The 21,207-nt window shown below is 46.1% G+C and overlaps 2 protein-coding genes across 3 annotated transcripts in view; one reads left to right on the top strand and one right to left on the bottom strand.

The window, feature by feature from the left end:
• Nucleotides 1-351: 351 nt before the first annotated feature.
• Nucleotides 352-12,968, bottom strand: LOC102694319 (myosin regulatory light polypeptide 9). The gene is made up of 4 exons (XM_015364654.2): nucleotides 12,877-12,968; nucleotides 6,302-6,497; nucleotides 4,797-4,958; nucleotides 352-1,605 (listed from the first exon to the last, which is right to left on the bottom strand). Exons 2-4 carry the CDS (start codon nucleotides 6,483-6,485, stop codon nucleotides 1,430-1,432), a joined length of 522 nt encoding a protein of 173 aa, XP_015220140.1. The 5' UTR covers nucleotides 6,486-6,497; nucleotides 12,877-12,968; the 3' UTR covers nucleotides 352-1,429.
• Nucleotides 12,969-17,418: 4,450 nt separating this feature from the next.
• Nucleotides 17,419-21,207, top strand: part of LOC102684619 (phosphatidate phosphatase LPIN2) — a 35,411-nt gene continuing 31,622 nt past the window's right edge. For both annotated transcript variants that reach the window (XM_069179347.1, XM_069179348.1), the window contains exon 1: nucleotides 17,419-17,590. The gene's annotated coding sequence lies outside the window, so the exon portion shown is untranslated. The remainder of the gene's footprint in view (nucleotides 17,591-21,207) is intronic.

Raw genomic sequence — 21,207 nt, 5'->3', positions numbered from 1 at the left:
GTTTGCCTCGGTAGGCTCTGGTTTCCCCTCAACACTGAACTGCAAAAAAAAGTTAGGAAATGGATGGATGGAACTTTCACTATGTGAGTTTTCAAGCTAGTTTTATTTGTACCAAATGTAATATGGAATTCAGCACAACAAACTAGAAAGGATTTAGTGAATTATTCATCCTTATATATATATTAAAGTTTAGACGTTTTCAATAATACTACCTCTGAACAGAAAATAAAGGCTTAATTCTACACGTGGTAATTATCCTGAATCAGAATCCCTCAGGTCTCCAGCATTCATTGGCAACTCTGTCTGGATCGATTAAAATTGGGTTAAATAAAACTAAGAACCTTGACTAGATAGGGTTATGATTTTATTTCTTCCATAACAGGTTATAAAAGAAAGAAGAAAACTGCATGAGAGGTTTGGGAGTACAATTCCCACACCTGGAGTAAATGAGGCAGCTTGCTGGTTCTCTTGGACACTGTGCAATCTTTGGTTTGGAATAATGTGGAGTATATAGGTCCTCAGGTTGGAGGTAGGTATCTTAGTATTGGATTTCAGATTCTTGTTATACTGCTGCTACTGTTATTTATTTCTAACTTTATAATATATATCTAGTATGAAACTGCACAGCCCCTGCTTCTACAAGAAGGTAACGTGGGGGGGAGGGTGACCGAGAGGGGGTGCAGGTTCACCCCTTTCCTTTCTGACCTAATTTCATGCTGTCGGTGCTGTTTTTGGCGGCCGGCTCTGGCTCTCCCCTTACTGACAGGATGCCGACATCCACAGTGTTTCTGTCGCAAGCACAGCACGACACCGGTTTAAAACGAGGAGCTGAAGATGCGTTTCTGCGCGCGGAGGTTTTGTTCTGCTTTTCTTGGATGAAGGTGTGCGAGGGATCTTTGCGCAGACTGTGGTAGAGCAGGGGAAAACGAACTGCACCCTCAGGGCCACGATCCCAGCAGGCTTTCCACGACACCTGGCCGCTACCTAAAAAGGATCGACTGCTGAAGAGCCATTGAGAAAGAGCTGAAGTGGTCCAGTGAAGGCTTTTACTAGACCAGCTTCACTGGCCTGGAACTACCGATTATAAAAAGAGCTGGTCAGCCTGCCAAGCAACAGCTGTCTGATAACTACGTCTCTGTCAGAGTTTTGGGGAGTGGGAGAAAACTACAGCAGCAGAAAGGTGAACAGGTACACAGATGAGTGAGGGGGACCTTTTTACTGGCTGATGGAAAAGACAGGAGTCCTGTTTGAGAGGCTGCGCAGAAGAAAGGTTCCAATTCACCAGCGTGGCCAAGGGCAAGGAGTCTTAGGAGGCAGTGTGTGTCCCAGGAAGAATGGGAGAAGCTCTGGGCGGAGTAGCCGGGGGAAAGAGAAGAGTCCCAGCTGGGCAGCAGTGCTGTAAGGGCCAAGGGGAAGCAGGGAAGCAGTCCTAGATGTCGTCCTTGTCCTTGGCGCCATGCTTCAGGATGCGGGTGAACTCAGTGTAGTTGAAGTTGCCCTTCTTGTCGATGGGCGCCTCGCGGAACAGCTCGTCCACCTCCTCGTCAGTGAAGCGGTCGCCCATCGTGGTCAGCAGCTCCCGCAGGTGGTCCTCGTGGATCACGCCTGCGGAGACCGAACAGCACGGTGACCGAGAATCCCCATGGGAAACCCAATGGCTAAAGAGTCTGTCGGGTGTTAAACTTCAAAGAGAAGTGTTTTAAGGCTGGGGAGAGCTGAAAGAAAGTGTCAGGGTGGCACTGAGTTTAGCACTGTTGCCCCCCAGCAGCGGGGCCCTGGGTTCAATTCTGGACCTGGGGGTGCTATCTGTGTGGAGTTTGCATGTTCTCCCAGTGTTGACATGGGTTTCCTCTGGGTACTTGGATTTCATCCCACAGTCAAAAAAAAAAACATGCTGGTGGGTTAATTGGCTACTTGGAAAATTGGCCCTGGTGTGAGTGTGGTTGTCTGTATCTCTCTGCCGTGATTGGCGTCGTGTCCAAGGTGCAAGGTGTACCCCGCCTTATACCCATTGCTTGCCAGAATAGGCTCCAGTTCCCTGGCAACTCTGAACGGATAAAGAGGTTAGAAAATGGATGGATAGAAGAATGGGAATCTGAAAGAAGCGCCTTGAGTCTAGACCAGGACTTCGGCTTCTTCCTGTTTTTGACTGATGCAACTCTTAATTGAATTTCTGATTTGTTAATCTAACCTGTTTGTTTTCAGCTCTGAAAGCTATGGAAGTTGAAATCTTAATCAAGGTCTAAAATAGAAGGAGCACAACATCCTAAGGACCAGGGTTGTTACGGTTGTTATATTATTATTAATAATGTTACCATAGTTTGCAGCATTTTATATAGTGCTTTTCATGTGCAATTACACTGGACATCAGATACAGATTTGAGGACATACTTCACCTACTTAACCAAGGGGGATAATAAGTGAAGCCCAGAGTGAGATTTCGCCATGACACCAGGTTTAGTACCCCAACTAGAAGAAAGTCTTTGAATGATCATTAATGATTGAGAAGTCAGAACCAGTGTTTAATGTCTCAACTGAAGGACAACACCTCCTGCAGAACAGTGTTTACTACCACACTTTCACTGGTTTACAAATTATGGTCCAAATGGAGTAAGTCCATTAACACTGCTTTATCACCAATCAGGTGTTAGGAATATGTTTTCCTTAGAGATCTCACAGTACTGGCAAGGCACAGCCTTGCTGAGCTTCTGAGATTCAAACAGGTCAGATTACAATGTGATAAATCCACTCTTATTTAGCATATAGCTTTTTTCTTGCAGGTCTCCCAGAAGGGAAGAGATCTAAGTATCCAAATTCTTTAAAGTCAACCCATTTGCATTTTTTAACCCAGAGCAGAAGGTACTGCTTTACCCAAAGGGTGGTGGGAGTCTGGAACAAGCTGGCCAACCATGTTTCTGAAGCAGATATCCTGGCTTCTCTCAAGAAACAGCTGCATGAGATTCTTGGATCGATGCACTGCTAATTAGAAAATGGGCCAGATTGTCCCAGCAGTTTCATTGTCAAATTAATTGTGTCATTATTTATGAATGGAATAATTAGGGGGCTAAATGGAGCAAAAAGTGGAGAAAACTGGAAGTTTAAATGTTTCTGCTCTGAAAGAACCATCTTGAGTCCTGGGCCCTGAGAGGCTTACAGGTTGAAATAGGGACTCAAACTCCTCACAAGACATGCAGTTCAGGCAACAGACTTACACTTATATAGCGCTTTTCTGGACACTCCACTCAAAGCGCTTTACAGGTAATGGGGACTCCCCTCCACCACCACCAATGTGCAGCATCCACCTGGATGATGCGACGGCAGCCATAGTGCGCCAGAACGCTCACCACACATCAGCTATCAGTGGGGAGGAGAGCAGAGTAATGTAGCCAATTCATAGAAGGGGATTATTAGGAGGCCATGATTGGTAAGGGCCAATTGGAAATTTGGCCAGGACACCGGGGTTACACCCCTACTCTTTTCGAGAAGCGCCCTGGGATTTTTAATGACCACAGAGAGTCAGGACCTCGGTTTTACGTCTCATCCGAAGGACGGCGCCTGTTTACAGTATAGTGTCCCCATCACTATACTGGGGCATTAGGACCCACATGGACCACAGGGTGAGCACCCCCTGCTGGCCCCACTAACACCTCTTCCAGCAACAACCTTAGTTTTTCCCAGGAGGTCTCCCATCCAGGTACTGACCAGGCTCACACCTGCTTAGCTTCAGTGGGTTGCCAGTTGTGAGTTGCAGGGTGATATGGCTGCTGGCGAATAGACAGACCCTTAAATAGGTAGAATGAAAACCAGGTGACCCAGTGACTCTCAAGAAGCAGAAGTGAGAAGCACTACTTTAGAAGATCGTGGCATTCAGGCAGAGATTGTTAGATTTGTCAATTTACTAGAGTAATTTCAATGCTGTGGTTTTGTGGCTGGACTCTGTAGAATGTGAAGAGCAGAAATAGAGTAGCTCACAATAAGGACTTATCTGCAAACAGTCTCAGATATACACAGATACACAGATATGGCAGCTGTGCGATCATGCACATTTCTAATTATTTCGTATTGGCTCCAAATGAAAGCACAATGCAATGAGCTTTATTATAATGCCTATTTTCCATAATTTATTTTATTCAGACCAGAGCACTAACGGTGTTCATGTGACAAGATTCCTCAGGAGAATGATCCATCCATCAAATTTTCCAACCTCTTCTTCCAATTCCGGGTCGTGGGATTTGAGAGTGAAGTATTGCTGTAGCCGAAGCCCATCCCTGCATGCAACGGGCGCGAGGCAGGATCCACGCTGGATGGAATGTCAGTCCATCACAGGGCGCACACACTCACACCCGGGCCAATCCTCCCAGAAGCCAATTAACCCACCAGTGTGTCTGCACTGTGGGAGGAAACGGGAGCACCCAGAGGAAACCCACACAAACACGGGAAGAACATGCAAACTCCACACAGACAGCACCCCAGGTCCAGGAGCCCAGGAGCCCAGGAGCCCAGGACCCCTGGCCTGCAAGGCAGCAATGCTGTCAACTACGACACCAACTTTACTGGAGCACCCTGAGGAAACCCACACGAACACGGGAAGAACATGCAAACTCCACACATATAGAATTGAACTGGAATTGAACCCAGGCCCCCAGCGCTGTGAGGCGACGATGCTGACCATCGCTCTGCCATGACACCCTGAGGGGGGTATTTCTTGTTCAATTAAATGACATGAAAAGAAGCTTGTCGGGAGTCTTATGTCCCCTCTCGTCTCCGAAAGGCCAGGCGCCCCCAGTGTTACCTACCGGAGCCCTCCTCGTCGAAGCAGGCGAAGGCGTTGCGGATGACGTCCTCTGGGTCCGTGCCGTTGAGCCGCTCGCCGAACATGGTGAGGAACATGGTGAAGTTGATGGGGCCGGGCGCCTCGCTCATCATTCCTTCCAGATACTCGTCCGACGGGTTTTTACCTGCCGGGGGTGGGACAGTTCAGGAGCCGCCTGGGCTGTAGGATGGTGGCCCGAGCATTGTGTGTGACGGGTTGTATTCTGAACCTGGGTAAGGTCTGTGCATGCTGAAGCAGGGAGACAGACACCGGGGGGGGCATTTGCAGAAACGTAATGCGAAGCTGCAGAGATGCTGGACAGCGAGGAGAGGTTTTGTCAGAAATAGCATTGTACTTTGCGTGATCACCTTAGATGTTCAATCAAAAATATACACTGGTCTTAAACAAATGCTCATGAAGCATCTCTAAAACTGATATTTCGAAATAGATACTGGTCTAGTATGTACTAAGTTAAAATATATACTGGTCTTAAATGCTCAAGGAGCATCTCTAAAACTGTTATTTCTGGTAACTGAGAGAGATGTTTTAAAGTGTATAAGCTGCTTGTAAATATCTACAGTGTGTACAGAGCAAATAGGAGGACCTCATTGTATGTTTCTATTCTCTGCTCTCCAAAGAGGCCTTTTCGAAACCTAACCCTCTATTCAAAACTTCACTGAACTGTTCTATGACTTCTAGCATCCCTACATAACACACAAATGTGTAGGCACAACCAAGTGGAGCCCTTTGCTTTTTATTGGGGTAACTACTGGAACTCCAGACAAGCTCTGTTTCTTCTGAGCAGCGCCAGATTGCTGTTAAAGCCCCAGGATAGCATCCACTTTCAAAACGTCACCCAGCATCTGTCCTGCCAGTAGGAAGTGCAGGTCACAGCTTTTAAAACAGCTGGTGTGTGCAGGTTCCTCTTTAAACCTGGGCAGGAGCATTTGTACGAATACTTTTCTATTCCGCATCCCCCTCAAACTTCAAGGGGTGGACAGAGTTGGGATCTTTGGTGGGTAGTAAGGAAAGGATGCTTGTACACATCTCTTGTTATGTTATGTAAGCTTTTGCAGATTTGGGGGGATTCAGAATAGAATTTGACTTGTTCTACGTAATTTTTTAAACCAGCTAAGTGTGCAAATGAAAGAACTAGTCAAAACAGAAGATCATGACTTAAATGATCAGACGCCGTCCCCTCCCCACCCCACCCCCCTGGTGACGATACCTGGAAAGCTCTGATCAGGGCTCACTCTGCCCTCTCTATTGTCGGGAAGGCAGAGATGGGCAACTTCAAGTGTGTCAGGGACAATAAGCAGTGCCTTCCCAGCTTGTGGGGCTGCTCTGCACGCCCGGGCAAAGAAATCAAGTAGAATTTTCAGATCACTTCCAGGGTGGGTGGTTGGTTTGACGTGACCTGGATGCCGGGCCAGGTCGCATGAGGGGCCCCAGGTTGCCCACCCGCTCTGCTCTCCCACCCGGTCTTACCCAGCGAGGCCAGCATGTCGTGCAGGTCCTCCTTGTCAATGAAGCCGTCGCGGTTCTGGTCGATCATGTTGAAGGCCTCCTTGAACTCCTGGATCTGGGACTGGTCGAACATGGCGAAGACGTTGGAGGTGGCCCGCTGAGGGCGCTTCTTCGTCGTCTTCCCCTTGGCGCGCTTGCTCGACATGGTGGCGGCTGGCTGGATCCGGGCGGAAAAAAACAACAAAAGGAGAGACAGGGGGTCAGGAGGCCTGCAGGAACCACTGAGCTGGGGGCCACAGAGACACCCTGACACCGTCAGGTCAGGTTAGATCAGATCACTTTACTGGCCTTATACAATTTCTTGCATTAGGAATTTGTCTTTTCACATAACCTAGCTTGCTCTCCATGAGACACACAGACAGGGAGAGAAGCTTGGGGTTAGATTGCAGGGTCAGTCATTTATATGGCACCCCTAGAACAGTTAGGCTTAAGGGCCTTGCTCAGGGGCCCAACAAAGTAGGATCCCTCTACCAACCACAGGATTTGAACTGGCAACCTTTCCAGCCACAGGTGCAGATCCTTAGCCACAGAGCCACTGCTCCGCCCCAGGTCACGCTCATCCACTGAGCACATGACTGAGCTGTGGGAGGATAATTCAAATCAAGCACAGCCTTTCAGAACATCAGTTTGAATTACTTGCACTGGGGGACACCCAGTGAGGAAGGGATAAAGCCATGGACATTAGCCAGGAACCTCTTTAGACTCTGTTCTCCAAATCCGACAGAAGTGCAGAAACTTGGGAAGACAATCAGGAAAGGTTACAACAAACTCCTTACAGAGTTACAGCAGAGGACAACTGCATATTGAAGTATTTTGATAGAAGTGAGAGGCGAAAACATACTGAATGAAGCGCAAAGACTTATTCGTGAATTCAGGACACAAAATTGATGTTAGGTTACCCTACATCGTCCTGTTGGAAGTTTAATTTAAAACGCTTCTGTTCCTTTGCACATTTGGAAGTCCAGCCCTACAGCAGCTTCATTTCCTACTGCTTTCTTAAAACAAGTCAGTGGGCACATTGTTCTTTCGGGCTGGAAGGACCACCTGGTCTGTTTTCCTCTGTCTGGGAAGAGAAAAACTCGAAGCCTAATAGAAATTTGGAATTTGACCTGACACATTGGCTACTGGGAGGAACGCTTCCTGCCAGTGTGCCGTCTCCAATAACCCTTTGACAGAACAATACCAATCTATCAGGTATTCTGCAGTGTTGGACATGTGGAAAGATGCCCCAGACACAGTGCCTTCCCCTGAACTGAAGCAGAGAACAGCGTCCCATGATTTTGGAATCATCTCTCAGCTTTTTTTCTGGGTCCAGTCCTACTCCCACCCCATTCGCTCAGGCCGCTGCCCTGACCCAAACAGGAAGGGCCTGCATGTCAGCTACAGCAGGCGTTGACAGGATTAAGAATTTACAGTAATTGCAGGCAGAGGAAGGAGCATGTTATTTCAGCTCGGTAGATAAGAATCCATTTCCCTCTGCCGGATTTTTCAAAAGCCCGAATGAAAGGAGCTTTTTTTTTTTCGTTCTCGTCTCACCCTCAAGTGTTCAACAGACGACATGTACTTCTCTCCTGGTGTCCATGGGTTTACAGCAGGGGTGTCCAGGGTGCCCGCAGCTTGTCCTGCAGGACTGGGGGACTTGTTACACTACCCAAGCCAGTAATGATCTGATTCTCATTCTGAATAGCTGAGTTGAAATGAAAACCTGCAGAGACCAGGACTGATCAGCCCTGGGTTGCAGAATCATGGCGTCTGTTGTATATGTCACAGTTTATTCCATCTCGGGCTCGTAATAAGACCCTATGCAAGCGTTAGAGTCTGGAGGAAAAGGAGACGTACTTAGGTGCAAACAAGCAGGGATTTATTCGTGCAGAAACAGGGACAGCTCATGAGACGGGGAACAGGAGAAAGAGACACAGGTATCCAATCCATAGAAGAGTCAGGGCACAGGCCAGGGGTCCGAATCCGAGTAATCCAGCCAGCGATGCCGCGAGGTTAAAATCCCCGGGAAGGGGAAACACAGACACGACAAGACTAAGGGATCACGGGGTGAGGCCCTCCAAGCCCCGGGCTCAGGATGAGGGAGATGTCAGGGATGAAGCCTATTGTCACGACCACCAGGCAGTCAAGACCAACTCTTAAGCGAGCTAATCAGCACCAGCAGCGGGTGATTATTAACAAACGCCGCCGCACGAGTGCAGACACTCCACCATGCGGTGCGCAGTGCTATTTATCCCATCTTCACCTGCTCCCGCTGCTCGGTATTGAGTCTACTCCTTGAGAGCTCTACCTGGCGTTTTTTCCCATACCTCGTTTATTCTGGTTATTGGACTCCCCTTCTGCCTTTTCGACTTTGCACCTCGCCTCTCGCCTCGGACTGTTTGCTACCGGAGATCTTCCTGGATTACTATTTGCCTTACGCCTTTTGACGACGACCTTGCCTCTCGTTTTGGTTTGTTCGCCTGCCTCATCGATTACCCGTGCCTGCGTCTGCACAGGATCCTTGTATCTTCCCACCAGGGATTCCTAGCACCTATGCCCTCAGGCCACGGACGTGGGGCGGCCTGGTGCCAGGCGGGCCTCACGACATCCATATGCTAATGCTGAGCCCTGGGCTTGGGAGGCACTGGGATTAAATAGAGAGACAAACAAGACACACCGGGAGGACATAAACAATCGCAAGGAGCTAGTGAGAAGGGAGTAGTGGAGCGCCCTTTAGGGGAGGGAAGTACAGCTGTCAAAGCTATCCCAACATCAGCCTCCAGGCTGACGCCTCAGAACCACAGACATCAGAAGCATGAAAGACCCCTGGTTGTACTTCCAGCTCCAGGTCAGACAGAGGTTAACGTTGTTAAGATGTTTTTACCTCGGGGATCCAGAGCTGTGGAAAGTGTCACGCCCTCTGCAGCCCTCTCCTACTCTGTCCAGTCCCTAGTTTCCTGCTTTGCTGTCCTTCCGGTTTCCCTCTTTCCTTGGGCTAGATATTTCCGGGTCACTTATTCTGCCTCGCTCGGCATTGACGTTCGGATGTCCTGAGACCCGCCTAGCACCAGGTCGCTGCTCCGTCCGTGGCCTGAGGGCACAGGTTTCTATACGGCACTCCAGAACTCTTTGCGCTGCTGAGCCCGGGCTAACTTCCCGTTCTGCCGCCTCACATAGGGCCTTTTTCGCTCTCCTGCCTCTCCACGGTTCGTCCCTTCCGACATCCGTGACAGAAAGATGATGTCTTACCACAGCCCTCTGCACATCAAGACAGATTCCCCAAGAGCGTGTTCTAGAGGCAACAACACCGCCTGCTGCTGTACCCCCGAGAGCACAGTCTCACACTGCACCAGCAGCAGACTGTTTATCCAGAGCACCAAGTCAGAGCTGGCTCTAGAAAGCACCCGCTCAACAGGGTGTCACACTTCAGAGAGACAGAAGCCTGCCTGAAAACACCCCTGGAACCTCAGGTTCGTGAAGGTCTACACAGTTATTTCTTCACCCTGGTTTGATCCTGCTCACACCCCTGGCTTTGTGTCTGTGTTACTATACCACAATGTACCATAAACCTGCTTTGACACATTTTACTCTGCGTTTTTGATACTATGTCAGAGTTGATGCAGAGAGAAGTAGTTCAAGTAGGCAGCTGCGTCAGCAGGCGTGGGCTGCAAAGGATCAAGTACAGGTTTATTCCATGCTGAAAAGAGAAGAAAAGAAACACAACGTTTCGGCCGTGGGGCCTTCTTCTTCTTCACCCCAGGGGTCCTATTGGGTCTACAGAGTCCATTCATACCTGCCCCTGCAGGTGTGGAGTTTTTAGCTGTTTTCCATGTTGCTATTCATGGGTTCATGACAGTCTTTAGTCTTCATGTGTGCTGCTATATAAAAGCTAAATCGCAACATCTGCTCCCCTTGCAGAGCTTGGGTTTTAATATCCTTGCTGTCAGCAGCTATAATAGTACAAAAGTTCTATACGTTCCAACAGCTCCACCTGTTAGATAACACTGGCTCGGAAGAACACAAGATCCTATTGTGCTCCTGTATCATTGCCAAGCTGTAAAAACAAAACTAGTGTGAGAGAAACTATGCAGCTCTAATCATTAACACAATGTCAGCAAAGGGTATCAATCCCTGTGCTGTGGCAGAGGACAGTGCCCATCTCGCATGTCACCTTCCAGAAACAAGGCCACATTATGTACCTGGACCTCAACTCTACCAAATAGGCAAATCCACCCTCTAATCACTCAAGCCCACACACAGCCAGCTAGTGTTGCCTACAATCAAGCCAGCAAGGCCAGACACTAAAACCACGCCTCCCTGCCATGTTTTATCACTCATTCAGTTGAATTATTGACTCACCACGGAATTATTTTATTCATGTGCGCAATTTCACCCTGTAATTAAGTCATCTTGATATTTTCCTGCCTTTACTGTAGGTTTATTTTACTGTTCAACAGGCCTTCTCTGTGCTTTATATAGCAGTTTGGAGAAAAAGACGTGCAGGAAGTAATTATAGCATGGACATTATAGTGTGTTACCTGGTATTACACTGTTAAAACCAAATAAAAAATCACATCATCTTCGCATCGCCTTCAATAACAGCTTATACAATTCAGAGTCATGTTGGTATTGGGCCCAAGGCAGAATGGGACATTTTTATTCCAGGGCACACACAAACACAAACACACACTCACACCACGGCCATCTTTACAGAAGCTAATTGCCAATGAACGTACCAGCATGTCTTTGGGCTGTGGGAGGAAACTGGAGCACCCCAGGGGAACCCATGCGAATGCAGAGAGAACATGCAAACTCCACACAGACAGCACCCCTGGAGTTGAAGCCGGGGGCCCAGCGTTGTGTGGCAGCAATATTAACCCTGTGCCACCATGCCACCCACCACCATAAAGACGCCGAACAAAATGCACAGCAGTTACAGTCAGTGGCACAAAAGCATCTTCGGACAGACAGGAAGAAATCCAGGGTTTGCTGACAGTTCCAGGTGTACAGGAGCTGGAAGCACTGTGCTGTACAGGAAATGTTAGGAATGTACAGGATAGGAACCTCCTGGAGATAAGAAGAACCGCGTGCATAGAGGACAAATCCCACCCGAAGATAAGATGACCACAGCCCACCACAGTGCAGCTTGTCAGTAGCCTTTTTCTTCTTTTTACCTTCTGCTAAACCCGACGATGCTTCTGATTCAGCGGAAAGTTTCGAACCCAGTGTGTATTTCTGCCTGTGTCTGCTCCATCCTCATTTTCCTAAGCTGTGCTCTTTATCATTACAGTTTTTTTTGGGGGGGAGGGTCTGAAGCCAGCTGAGCTACAGGCGGGCTGTTCTCACTCTGCTCCGGGAGCCTGCAGTGCCGGCTGAGGAAGTCAGGAAGCGAACTACCATTTTGAAGGAAGGACTTTTGAGCCTGATGGCGCTGGAATCCCAAGGGCCCTAGATGTCCGTGTTTTACGTTGTTTAAAACAAAACAGGCAGCGCCGAGTTCCAGCAGTGGATGCCTGGATTCTGAAGCAGTACAGTTCCTCTGGGAAGCAGACTGGGGATGTCCTTTCTTTCTTTCACTGGCGGCTGTGGTAGGGCGCGTACGTCGTAAGTGAAAACCTTTATCGCAACTGCTTGCTAAAGCAAAGCACCAGTCAACCGTAAACACCGTAACACAGTGTCCCTTGCCTACTGCCCGTCAGAGTCACACCTTTCTACTCTTTCCTGATGGAAAAAGCAAAGAATATGGTGTCTAAATATAATCCAGACAGCAAAAAAATCTCATCACAGTCATCATCTTCAGTCTCTTTCGATCCATTTGTCATTTGAAATAATTTATACTTAAGCTAAATTCAAACCACGCTGTGCTGTTCCTTATGCTACAGCTCACATTAACACCAACTATGCGTCTTTCCTGTAAAGGTTAACAAATCGGCACGCACCAGTGAGAGACTTTAATTTCCAGGCTATTTTCAACCCTGTGTGTCTCGTCATCACAGCTAGGCCATGTCGTCGGTTTTTAACCTGACAGACCAACCTGGCTAACAGTGCTGAGTGCTGACACACAGTCTCTTCGTCTGGCTCACTTCTAATACCCTGTAAAAGAGGACAGACTGCAGTGCCCTTTTACTGAAGCAAAACCGCTTAGTGAATCCTCTGGTTTAAGGGGGGAAAAATCAATCAAAAACCCGGTTTAAGAGAAACTTCCAGAGAAGAGCTGAAACACTTTGAGGATAGTGGAATACTTTTATCTAATCCTGAGTCAGCAGGGATGGAGCCACATAAGTCCACAGTCAGGCCGGGCTGAAGGATTATATTACCTGGAAGAGATGATGCTCAGGTTTTTCTGCACCTCTTGCCCTGTTCCTGAGCTCCCACCCCTCACACAGCTCCCACCCAGTCTCTGAGGATTACCCAGAAAACTTAGCCCCATCACTCCATGAGATCTGACACTGTACAGAGAATCCCAGTTTCAGTGAAGAATCTATGAAAAAGTGGGGAGAATACACTGCAGCAGGAGAAACATTTCCAATAACAGAAATAACAGCTTATCTCACCTCTGGGTTTCGGGTGGTGGTGAGTTAGGACGTCTCTCGCCTTTGTCTGGAACTGCTTCCAAACCGCTCAGTGAGCTAAAAAGTTTGTTTAGAGCATCAGCTCGGTGAGCCACACCTCCTCTCCCCCTCCCAGCCAATGGGCTGCTGAGACTGTTCCCAACAGGGCCCGCCCCTCCCTGGGATTTACCCATAGAAGGCAAAAGAATGTGTGAGCAGAGGCCTGCTGCTACCACAGTGGATTTTGGGATATTTGGGAGTTATGCCGAAGTTCCAGGAACGTAGATAAGGCTGCCTTATTTAGAGAAAAAAAGGGGCAGCGTATGTTTGTGAAGGCTCGCATCTGGAAGAGGGCAAGAGGGGGGTTGTGTTTTCCTGCTCTGAGACACAGACCAGACAGACTGACTTCCCAGGCTTCACACTCCTTAATAAGGCACTGAGCTCCCTGCAGCTCCGGGGGTCTTGAGTGCCTCTGTTTGAAGAACCTCCATCAGGCGCACAGAGCTCCCTTCACTGACCTATTCCCTTCCTGGGGCACAGCAGACCTTCCCTGATCGCAGTCATAAAGCAATCCAGTGAGCCAGTGAACTCTTGTGCAGAAGTAACTGGAATGTCAGGACTGCTTGAACACGGCCATCTGAGCTCTGAACATTGGGAAGGAAAAGTAGGGCTCGGTGTCTACATTACCGATTGCTTGTCCAGGAAAGGTGTCACAGATTAGAGATGATATGAAAATATATTCTCTTTCTGGAGTTCACATAACAGAACTTTATTAGCCACATACAATTTTCTTGCATTAGGAATTTGTCTTTTCGCAATACCCCAGCTTGCTCTCCATGAGACACACAGACAGGGAGAGAAGGGAGAAGCCTGGGGTCAGAATGCAGGGTCAGCCATTGTGTAGCACCCCTGGAGAAGTTGGGGTTAAGGGCCTTGCTCAGGGGCCAAACAGAGTAGATTTTCTTTGCCAGCCATGCGATTTGAACGGGCAACTTTCCAGCCACTGGCACAGATCCTTAGTCACCGCTCCACCCCTTAAAGGGTTTATCCATGACTTACTAAATTAAAAAGGTTGGAATTTAACTGAAGCAGAAATAGACCTAGGTGCCAACCAGATATTGAGTCCACGGAGCAGACTAGAAATGTCTTTTTGATGTATGAGCTCGATATGAACTAAAGTCATTGGGTCTTTAGACTGTGTGCAATTAAGATCAAGTACATCTTATTTAAGATGATGGATTCATCGTGTTGTGTTATACAGAAGCATCAGAGAATAGGAATATACAGTATAGATGTAAAAGCTGACAGTTTCCACTTTATCCTCACAGTTTTAGTAAGACTACAACACCTTTAATAGGAATTGTAACAATAAAAACTGTTAAAAGGTTTCTTACATCTTTTCCTTTAACTTTATGGTCGACAGCCCTTAATTAAGTCACTTTAGTGACAGTGACTCTAGGAAAGTTTTCCTACAAGGGTTTACCATAGTATAGAAGACAGTTCTTTACACAAAGGGTTGTGAGAGTGTGGACCTGGCTACACAACAATGTTATTTTCAAGAAATTACTGGATGAGATCATTGTATCAATTAGATACAAAAAACCAAATGGACTAGATAGGTCAAAAGGTCTTCTCTTCTTTTATAACCTGTCTTGCACTTGGACAGCATTGTACTGGTCTTCTTTGGATTTAATTGATCTGTCTGCTGTTTACCACAGTGTTCTACAGCACACATGGAGGATGGGCAAGAACATGGCTGAAAAGGGCAAGATGGGCTCTCCAGTAAGTCCACAGTAACACTGGAACTTCACCCCACAGCTCACAACTGGCTGCCCACTGGAGCTCAGCAGGTGTGAGCCTGCTCAGTACCTGGATGGGAGACCTCCTGGGAAAGCTAAGGTTGCTGCTGGAAGAGGTGTTAGGGGGACCAGTAGGGGGCGCTCAACCTGTGGTCTGTGTGGGCCCTCATGCCCCAGTAAAGTGATGGGGATGCTATACTGTAAACAGGTGCCGTCCTTCAGATGAGATGTAAAATTGAGGTCCTGACTCTCTGTGGTCATTAAAAATCCCCAGGAATTTCTCGAAAAGAGTAAGGGTGTAACTCTGGCATCCTGGACATATTTCCCATTGGTCTTAATTATGTCCTCCTAATAATCCCCTTCTCTGAACTGGCTTCATCACTCTGTTCTCCTTCCCACTGAGAGTTGGTGTGTGGAGAGTGTACTGGCGCACTATGGCTGCCGTCGCATCATCCAGGTGGGGCTGCACACTGGTGGTGGAGGGGAGTGTCCAGAAAAGTGCTATATAAGTGTAAGGAATTATTAGTATTATTATAGCTCTGGCCATCTCAATGGAGGTCAGCGTTGACTTCATGGTCAGGCACATAGCCACCCCTAACTGCCTCTCAGGGGATGATTATAACTGGGGCACACAGGAGACTACAGCTCCAGCACGCAAGTGGGAGTAAGTGTAACTGAAGACATCCTTTGCTGGTTGAGAGGGCAGAAAAACTTCTAAATTTGGCAGTGGCAGCTCTGCTGGGTGAAGTTTATTGTGAGCGGAGAGGCGTTGAGCCTGCCAGCGCACTCCCTGCAGCGGTGCTCCAGTGTGGTGTCTTCTGTTGCCTCTGTCACACCCGTGTGTGAACACACTCGGAGGTTGTGGAATTTGGGTTGGGATTCAAAGCTATGGAGTTCCTGGCTGTGCTCCTCTGCCTTTAAGACAGTTGGGATATATTCCCTATGGCATGCTGTACCTTATTTTATATTCAGAAATGGGCACAATGTACTTCTGTATTGTGAATAAAATTCTGGTAGGTCTTGACTGCCATCTGAGCAAATTCTGAATTAAGAAGAAGTTAAAAACAAAAGGCAGTAATAGGCACAGGAAATTGTATATTAAATAAATTAAGAAAACATAGTTTCTGAATAATTGAATTCTGTTTTCCAGGGGCATTGACTCTTAAATGAATTACACAGTGCTTTTTAATTTAATTTTAATGACTGTGACGTGTGATATGTACACAGTAAGACATACAAGTGCATATTAAAAAATTCTTAAAGTACATACAAGTAAAAGCAGCTTCAAAAGAAACTAAAATGAATTGGTAACTTTGTTACAAATGCTGGGTGCCATGTATGCAGATTTTCATTGCAAATTTTCGATCTCTGAAATGGGCATTGCTGAGGTCAGAGTCTGCCCACCCCACTCCAGCAGGAAGACTGAGCTCTTAAATCGCTGACTGATCTGTTTGTTTAGCGATGTCTGCACTGCGTCCTTGGTTAAAAAAACAACTTTACTTCAGGAGTGTTGTTTTTAATAGTTTCGGCACGCAATGTCTCCTTAACTACCTGTTTGCTCTCTTAATTCTTATTAAACAGCTCTTCATAAATGATTAACACACAGCCGGGAATAACCTGTAAGTCTCACTCCAAAAATAACTCTTTTCCCTTTTCCAAAACCATTTCAGATAACACACCTGAATCTGGGAAATTCCTTATCTCGGAAACTAACTGGTAAAAGTCTGGTATCAATTACCAATCCCAATAAATGTTTCAGAAGCTAAAAGCTATTTACGAAATGCCCCAAAAGGTTGGATGGAATAAATTGGTCTGTGATTAAGAAGTGTGGTAGAATAAAACATAGATGAGAAGACTGTCCACGGAGATCAGGTTTGGAATCTGTTGGTTTACGTAGCAAAATTGTAGTAATTTCGTGCACAGTAAGTAACGGTCGCCCTCTAATGGCCTCAATAGTAATTAGTAGTTCCCCGTTCCTGCCTCGCAACGACCAGGTATTATTTGTGCTATTACTAGCAGTAGTGGTGTTTTATTAGATTTTACAGTTTCTTTTTTTTTAATCTCCAAGGTGTTTCAAAGGTGAAAGAGGCTTATATAAAGTGAATTCCAAACAGGACTTGATACAACTAGGGTAGACAGATTTTGAATTTTGTAGCTCACTACGAAAATACATACCGTAAAACACATCTAACATGAAATTTATAGCATACACTCTATAGCTAAATTGTAATGTAGTGTAGATGAGGAAGTCTCCCATGACACCTGTTTTCTCGAGTTTGGTTAGAGGTCAGATAATGGTCAGTAGCATAACAAGGAATAAGAGATACTGCTTCGGATCGCGTCAAATATGTGAAAAATATTTTATTGTTCTTTTTCTAACTGTAGCCACGCACATACTTTGCTGTATTTTTAATTGCAATTTGTATTTAAACTTCTGGTCGTATATTTGACGTGCGGGCTTCACAAATCTAAAATTGAGAAATCCCGGTTAAAGACTGGGATTTCAGCACCTCGCTCTGTCACTAGCTTGATTATGAAATTCTGAATTTATTTGAACTTATATGCAGCTGTTAGACGTGGTTTAAAGCAGATTATGCTAAAAGGAGAATTGGTGAATTCGGTAACCTGCTCTGAGCAGATGTTATTTTTTAAATTCCCGCTGATACACTGCAGTACTACTATTTCTCCCAAGGTTCAGCGTCCAGAAGTAGGAGGGACTCAGATTCCTTATTTTCTTTCCGGTGTGTCCAGAGGCGGGGCTAACGTCTTCTCTAGTTTTGTGATTGGTTACTGAAGTTCAGTGACATTAGAACGCACCATCTGAAAGTCACCGGAGCTCAAACACAGGAAGCCGGAAGTTGGACGCTTAGATTTCACGGTGGAGTTGCTTTCCTGATGTCAGAGTTCCGTCTGCAGAGGTAGGTGGCATCTTGTAAGCAAAATTAGATTTTGCTGCTGTAACGTATTAATAACTTCCAAATGTAGTTTTATCTAAATGCGTGAATAACTGCGGAGAACTTCTATAGACAAAACATCCTACTTACACCACTGTTGAGTCCCTACTGTTAAGTGAAGTCTTGTTAAATAAGATTGTCTTGTTAATCGAAATGTAGTATTATACTCGCCGATTTCTGCACGAAAGGTTACAATGTATTGTGTTGTTTAGTAGTGTCATTAAACTGTCTGTGGTGAGGACATGGTTGCAGGCAAGACGAAAGGCAGATGCGTGTAGAAATCACCAAGCGTGCTCTGTTCTGTAGTCCGTCTCCGTCGCAGTTTAGGACACGTTGAGGGGTGTTATCAGACTTTGTTCTGTAAACAGTGTAAACAGAGGGTGGTGTTTACGTGTATGTACCCAGTAACGTCAGGCACGACTGTATGCAATAAAGCAAATTGACCACAGTTTATGCAAGTGTTGTTTGCTAATTTACGCTGACTTAAATTAACTTAAAGTAAATATCAATCAAAATTGAAAAACCTTGGGGTTATATTCGATTCTGGCTTAACATTCGACCCACATGTACAGCATACTGTCAAAACATCTTTTTTTCACCTTAGAAATATCGCAAGACTACGCCCTATGCTATCATTAACTGTGGCTGAAAAGCTGATCAACATATTTGTATTCTCTCGAATTGACTACTGCAATGCTCTACTCCCTGGGGTATCTAAATCTACTCTGAACAAGCTGCAGTATGTCCAAAATTCAGCAGCCAGAATCCTGACCAGGTCTAGTGCAAGTGTTCACATTACTCCTATCCTGGAGTCCTTGCACTGGCTTCCGGTCAAATTCCGCGTAGACTTTAAAATCCTCATGCTCACCTATAAGGCTTTACATGGCTTGGCACCTCAATACCTGTCTGAACTTTTATCGCCCTACTCCCCACCTCGCAACCTCTGCTCTTCAAATTCTGCCCTCCTTACTGTCCCCCAAGCCCGTCTACATTGTATGGGCGACAGGGCCTTCTCCTGCTATGCCCCCAACCTCTGAAACTCTTTGCCCAAGGATATTAGAGAGTCACCTTCTCTAAACTCCTTCAAATCCAGACTCAAAACCTTCTTCTTCAGAAAAGCCTTTACTTAACTGGTTCCATTCTTCACCCCTCTGCTCTTCTTAATACCACCTTCCACGGTCTCCTCTATTGTTATTGTTGTAATTATAATTGTGTCCTATCTTGTGAAATCTTCTTATTTATTGTTGTAGTCTTCTTATTTATTGTTATTGTCATCCTGTAAAGCGCTTTGAGAAGCCACCTTTAAAGGCGCTATATAAAATAAAGTTTATTATTATTATAATAGTGTAAAATTTAGTAATTGGTTGCAAATCCTTTGCACGCATAACTGCATCAAGCCTGAGACCCACCGACATCACTAAACTCTTGGTTTGTTCTTTTTGAGATGCTTTGCAGAGCCTACAGCTATTTTCAGTTCCTCTTTGTTTTGGGGGAGGTTGTTCTGACTACAGTTTCCTTTCCAGCACGTAAAATGCATGCTCGACTGGATTTAAATCAGGAGATTGCCCTGCCCAGTCTAAGACTCTCCACATTTCCCATGGTGAACTCCTTGGGGTGTGTTGGCAGTGTGCTTTGGATCATTGTCTTGATGCATGATGAGGAGCCAGCCAATGAGTCTGGAGGCAGACAGGATGTTTCTGTGCACTTCTGAAGTCCATCTGCTGCTACAGTCATTAGTTACATCTTCAATAAGAGACAGTGAACCAGTTCCAGTGGCAACCAAGCATGCGCAAGCTATGCCTACCTCCACTATGTTTAACTGATGAGGTGGTGCTTTGGTTCATCTGTAGTTTATTCCTTTCTCCACAGTTCCTACTTGTCCTACTTTGGTAGAGGTTTATCTTTGTCTCATCTGTCTATAACACTTGATGTTAGAACTTATCTGGCCCATTTCTGTACTTTTTAGTGAGTTGTAATCTTGCCTTTCAGTTTTTGGTGTTTGCATCTTGCAGTGTAGCCTTTATAATTTTGCTGCTGACGTCTTCTGCAGTAGATTGTGATACCTTCTCCCCTGCATTATGAAGGCAGTAGGCAATTTCAGCGACACTTGTTTTAATGTTTTTCTTCACAGCTCTGATATCTTTTCTATCATCAGCTGCAGCTGTTTTCCTCAACCGATCTGGTCGTTGCCAATTGCTTTGTACACCAGTGGTTTCTTTCATGTTCGAGACTCCAAATTGTGTTTTTTGCCATGCCCAGTTTCTGTGACTTGAATGTCCATGTAATGTATAGAGGGCAGTGCATATTTGTTCATACAGTATATACAGGAGCTATTAGCTGGCGTTATGCACCACGTCATTTTCTCTTCTGTTTGCTCAGTGTGCTTTGCTTTTAATGCTAAATGTGTCACGCTTTTCGTACAGGTAGAGTCTTTCATGTTGAACTGGATAGAGGAGAATTTCACTTCCTTACATTCTGCAGAGTATTGAATACTAGATGACCTTAGCCCATCCTGAGATCTATGTTGTAACAAAAATAAAACAGGGCTTAAAGTCAACTCCGTACTGCATTGAAAATGCACATCGTGATCCGGGTGTTCAGAACCCTCTAAACTGTTAAATCAAGGAATTGCCTAAAACAAAGGAAATTTTAAAAATCTGCCTGCTCAGAGTTGAGAACAAAAGGCATATTTTGACACAAAGAGTGATGTCTTGCTCAAGGTTCCTAGCTGTGTGGTTGCAGTACCCTGAGACCTTTTTTAACAGTGACTGGACAAGATTTTGGATTTGATTAGAAATGAAGAAAGAGAAGGTCTTCCTATTCTGAGTAGTGTGTGTTCTTTCATCACGACTGCAGCCACGAAATGTTTGCAGTCCGACAGGACTGAGCCTCGGCTTTAATTTCTGAAGACAAGGAAGACTGAGCCTTAAAACAGCTTCAACAATAACTATATCAGCAGTGAATGTTCTAGCTGTAACCAAGACTGCAATGTTCCATCGTTTGTTGGACAGAAACCGTGTCAGGGAGAGAGTTACCAAGCTGGGGAGACACTTTCCTAACTCTGTAAGTACTGCTCTGCCCTTCCTCTTATGATCTCAGACCTCCATGGTCAATGTAGGTCATCATCCACCTGGATAGAGTTGATTTTCACACCGTCAGCTGCAGCCCAGTCTGTCCCAGCTGTGTGCTTGTTGATCTGTAGGCCAGCTGACGGTGCATCCTTCCCCCTCCAGCAAGTAGAGTTTAGCCAGAAGATGTGGGCGCACTGAAAACCATTTTTGCATGGCTGAAATACATATTCCTCTGGCTTTTGTAATACTTGCCTGTTGGTCATGAAGGGGTGAGTCGTTGTTCACAGCACTGTAAATGAGCCCACGTGCAGATTAAATGAAGCATTCAAGCATTTCTCTTTGTGTTCTCCACATCTGGGCATGCCGTTCTGCTTAGTGCGGTGGTCATATCACCTGTGCAGTGGAACAATGCTCAGGGCCTCACAGGTGTGCATTCCCCCTTTACCCGAGAGAATTGCTCAGACGGCGTGACATTATGAACTATTCAGTGTTCTTTTCTGAACCTGAAAT

This window comes from Lepisosteus oculatus, chromosome 16 (genome assembly GCF_040954835.1).
Source record: "Lepisosteus oculatus isolate fLepOcu1 chromosome 16, fLepOcu1.hap2, whole genome shotgun sequence".
Taxonomy (NCBI): Eukaryota; Metazoa; Chordata; class Actinopteri; order Semionotiformes; family Lepisosteidae; genus Lepisosteus; species Lepisosteus oculatus.
The sequence above is the reverse complement of the archived record's forward strand: the minus strand, read 5'-3'. Positions and strand labels throughout refer to the sequence as shown.

Bases quoted from the DNA above. Each gene is read 5' to 3' on its own strand.
- LOC102694319 (XM_015364654.2), bottom strand. From the start codon at position 6,485: ATGTCGAGCAAGCGCGCCAAGGGGAAGACGACGAAGAAGCGCCCTCAG. The intron at 4,959-6,301 runs GTAAGACCGGGT...CACCCCCGGCAG, and splicing joins CGACATGCTGGCCTCGCTGG to GTAAAAACCCGTCGGACGAG. The intron at 1,606-4,796 runs GTAGGTAACACT...CGGTCTCCGCAG, and splicing joins CTTCGACGAGGAGGGCTCCG to GCGTGATCCACGAGGACCAC.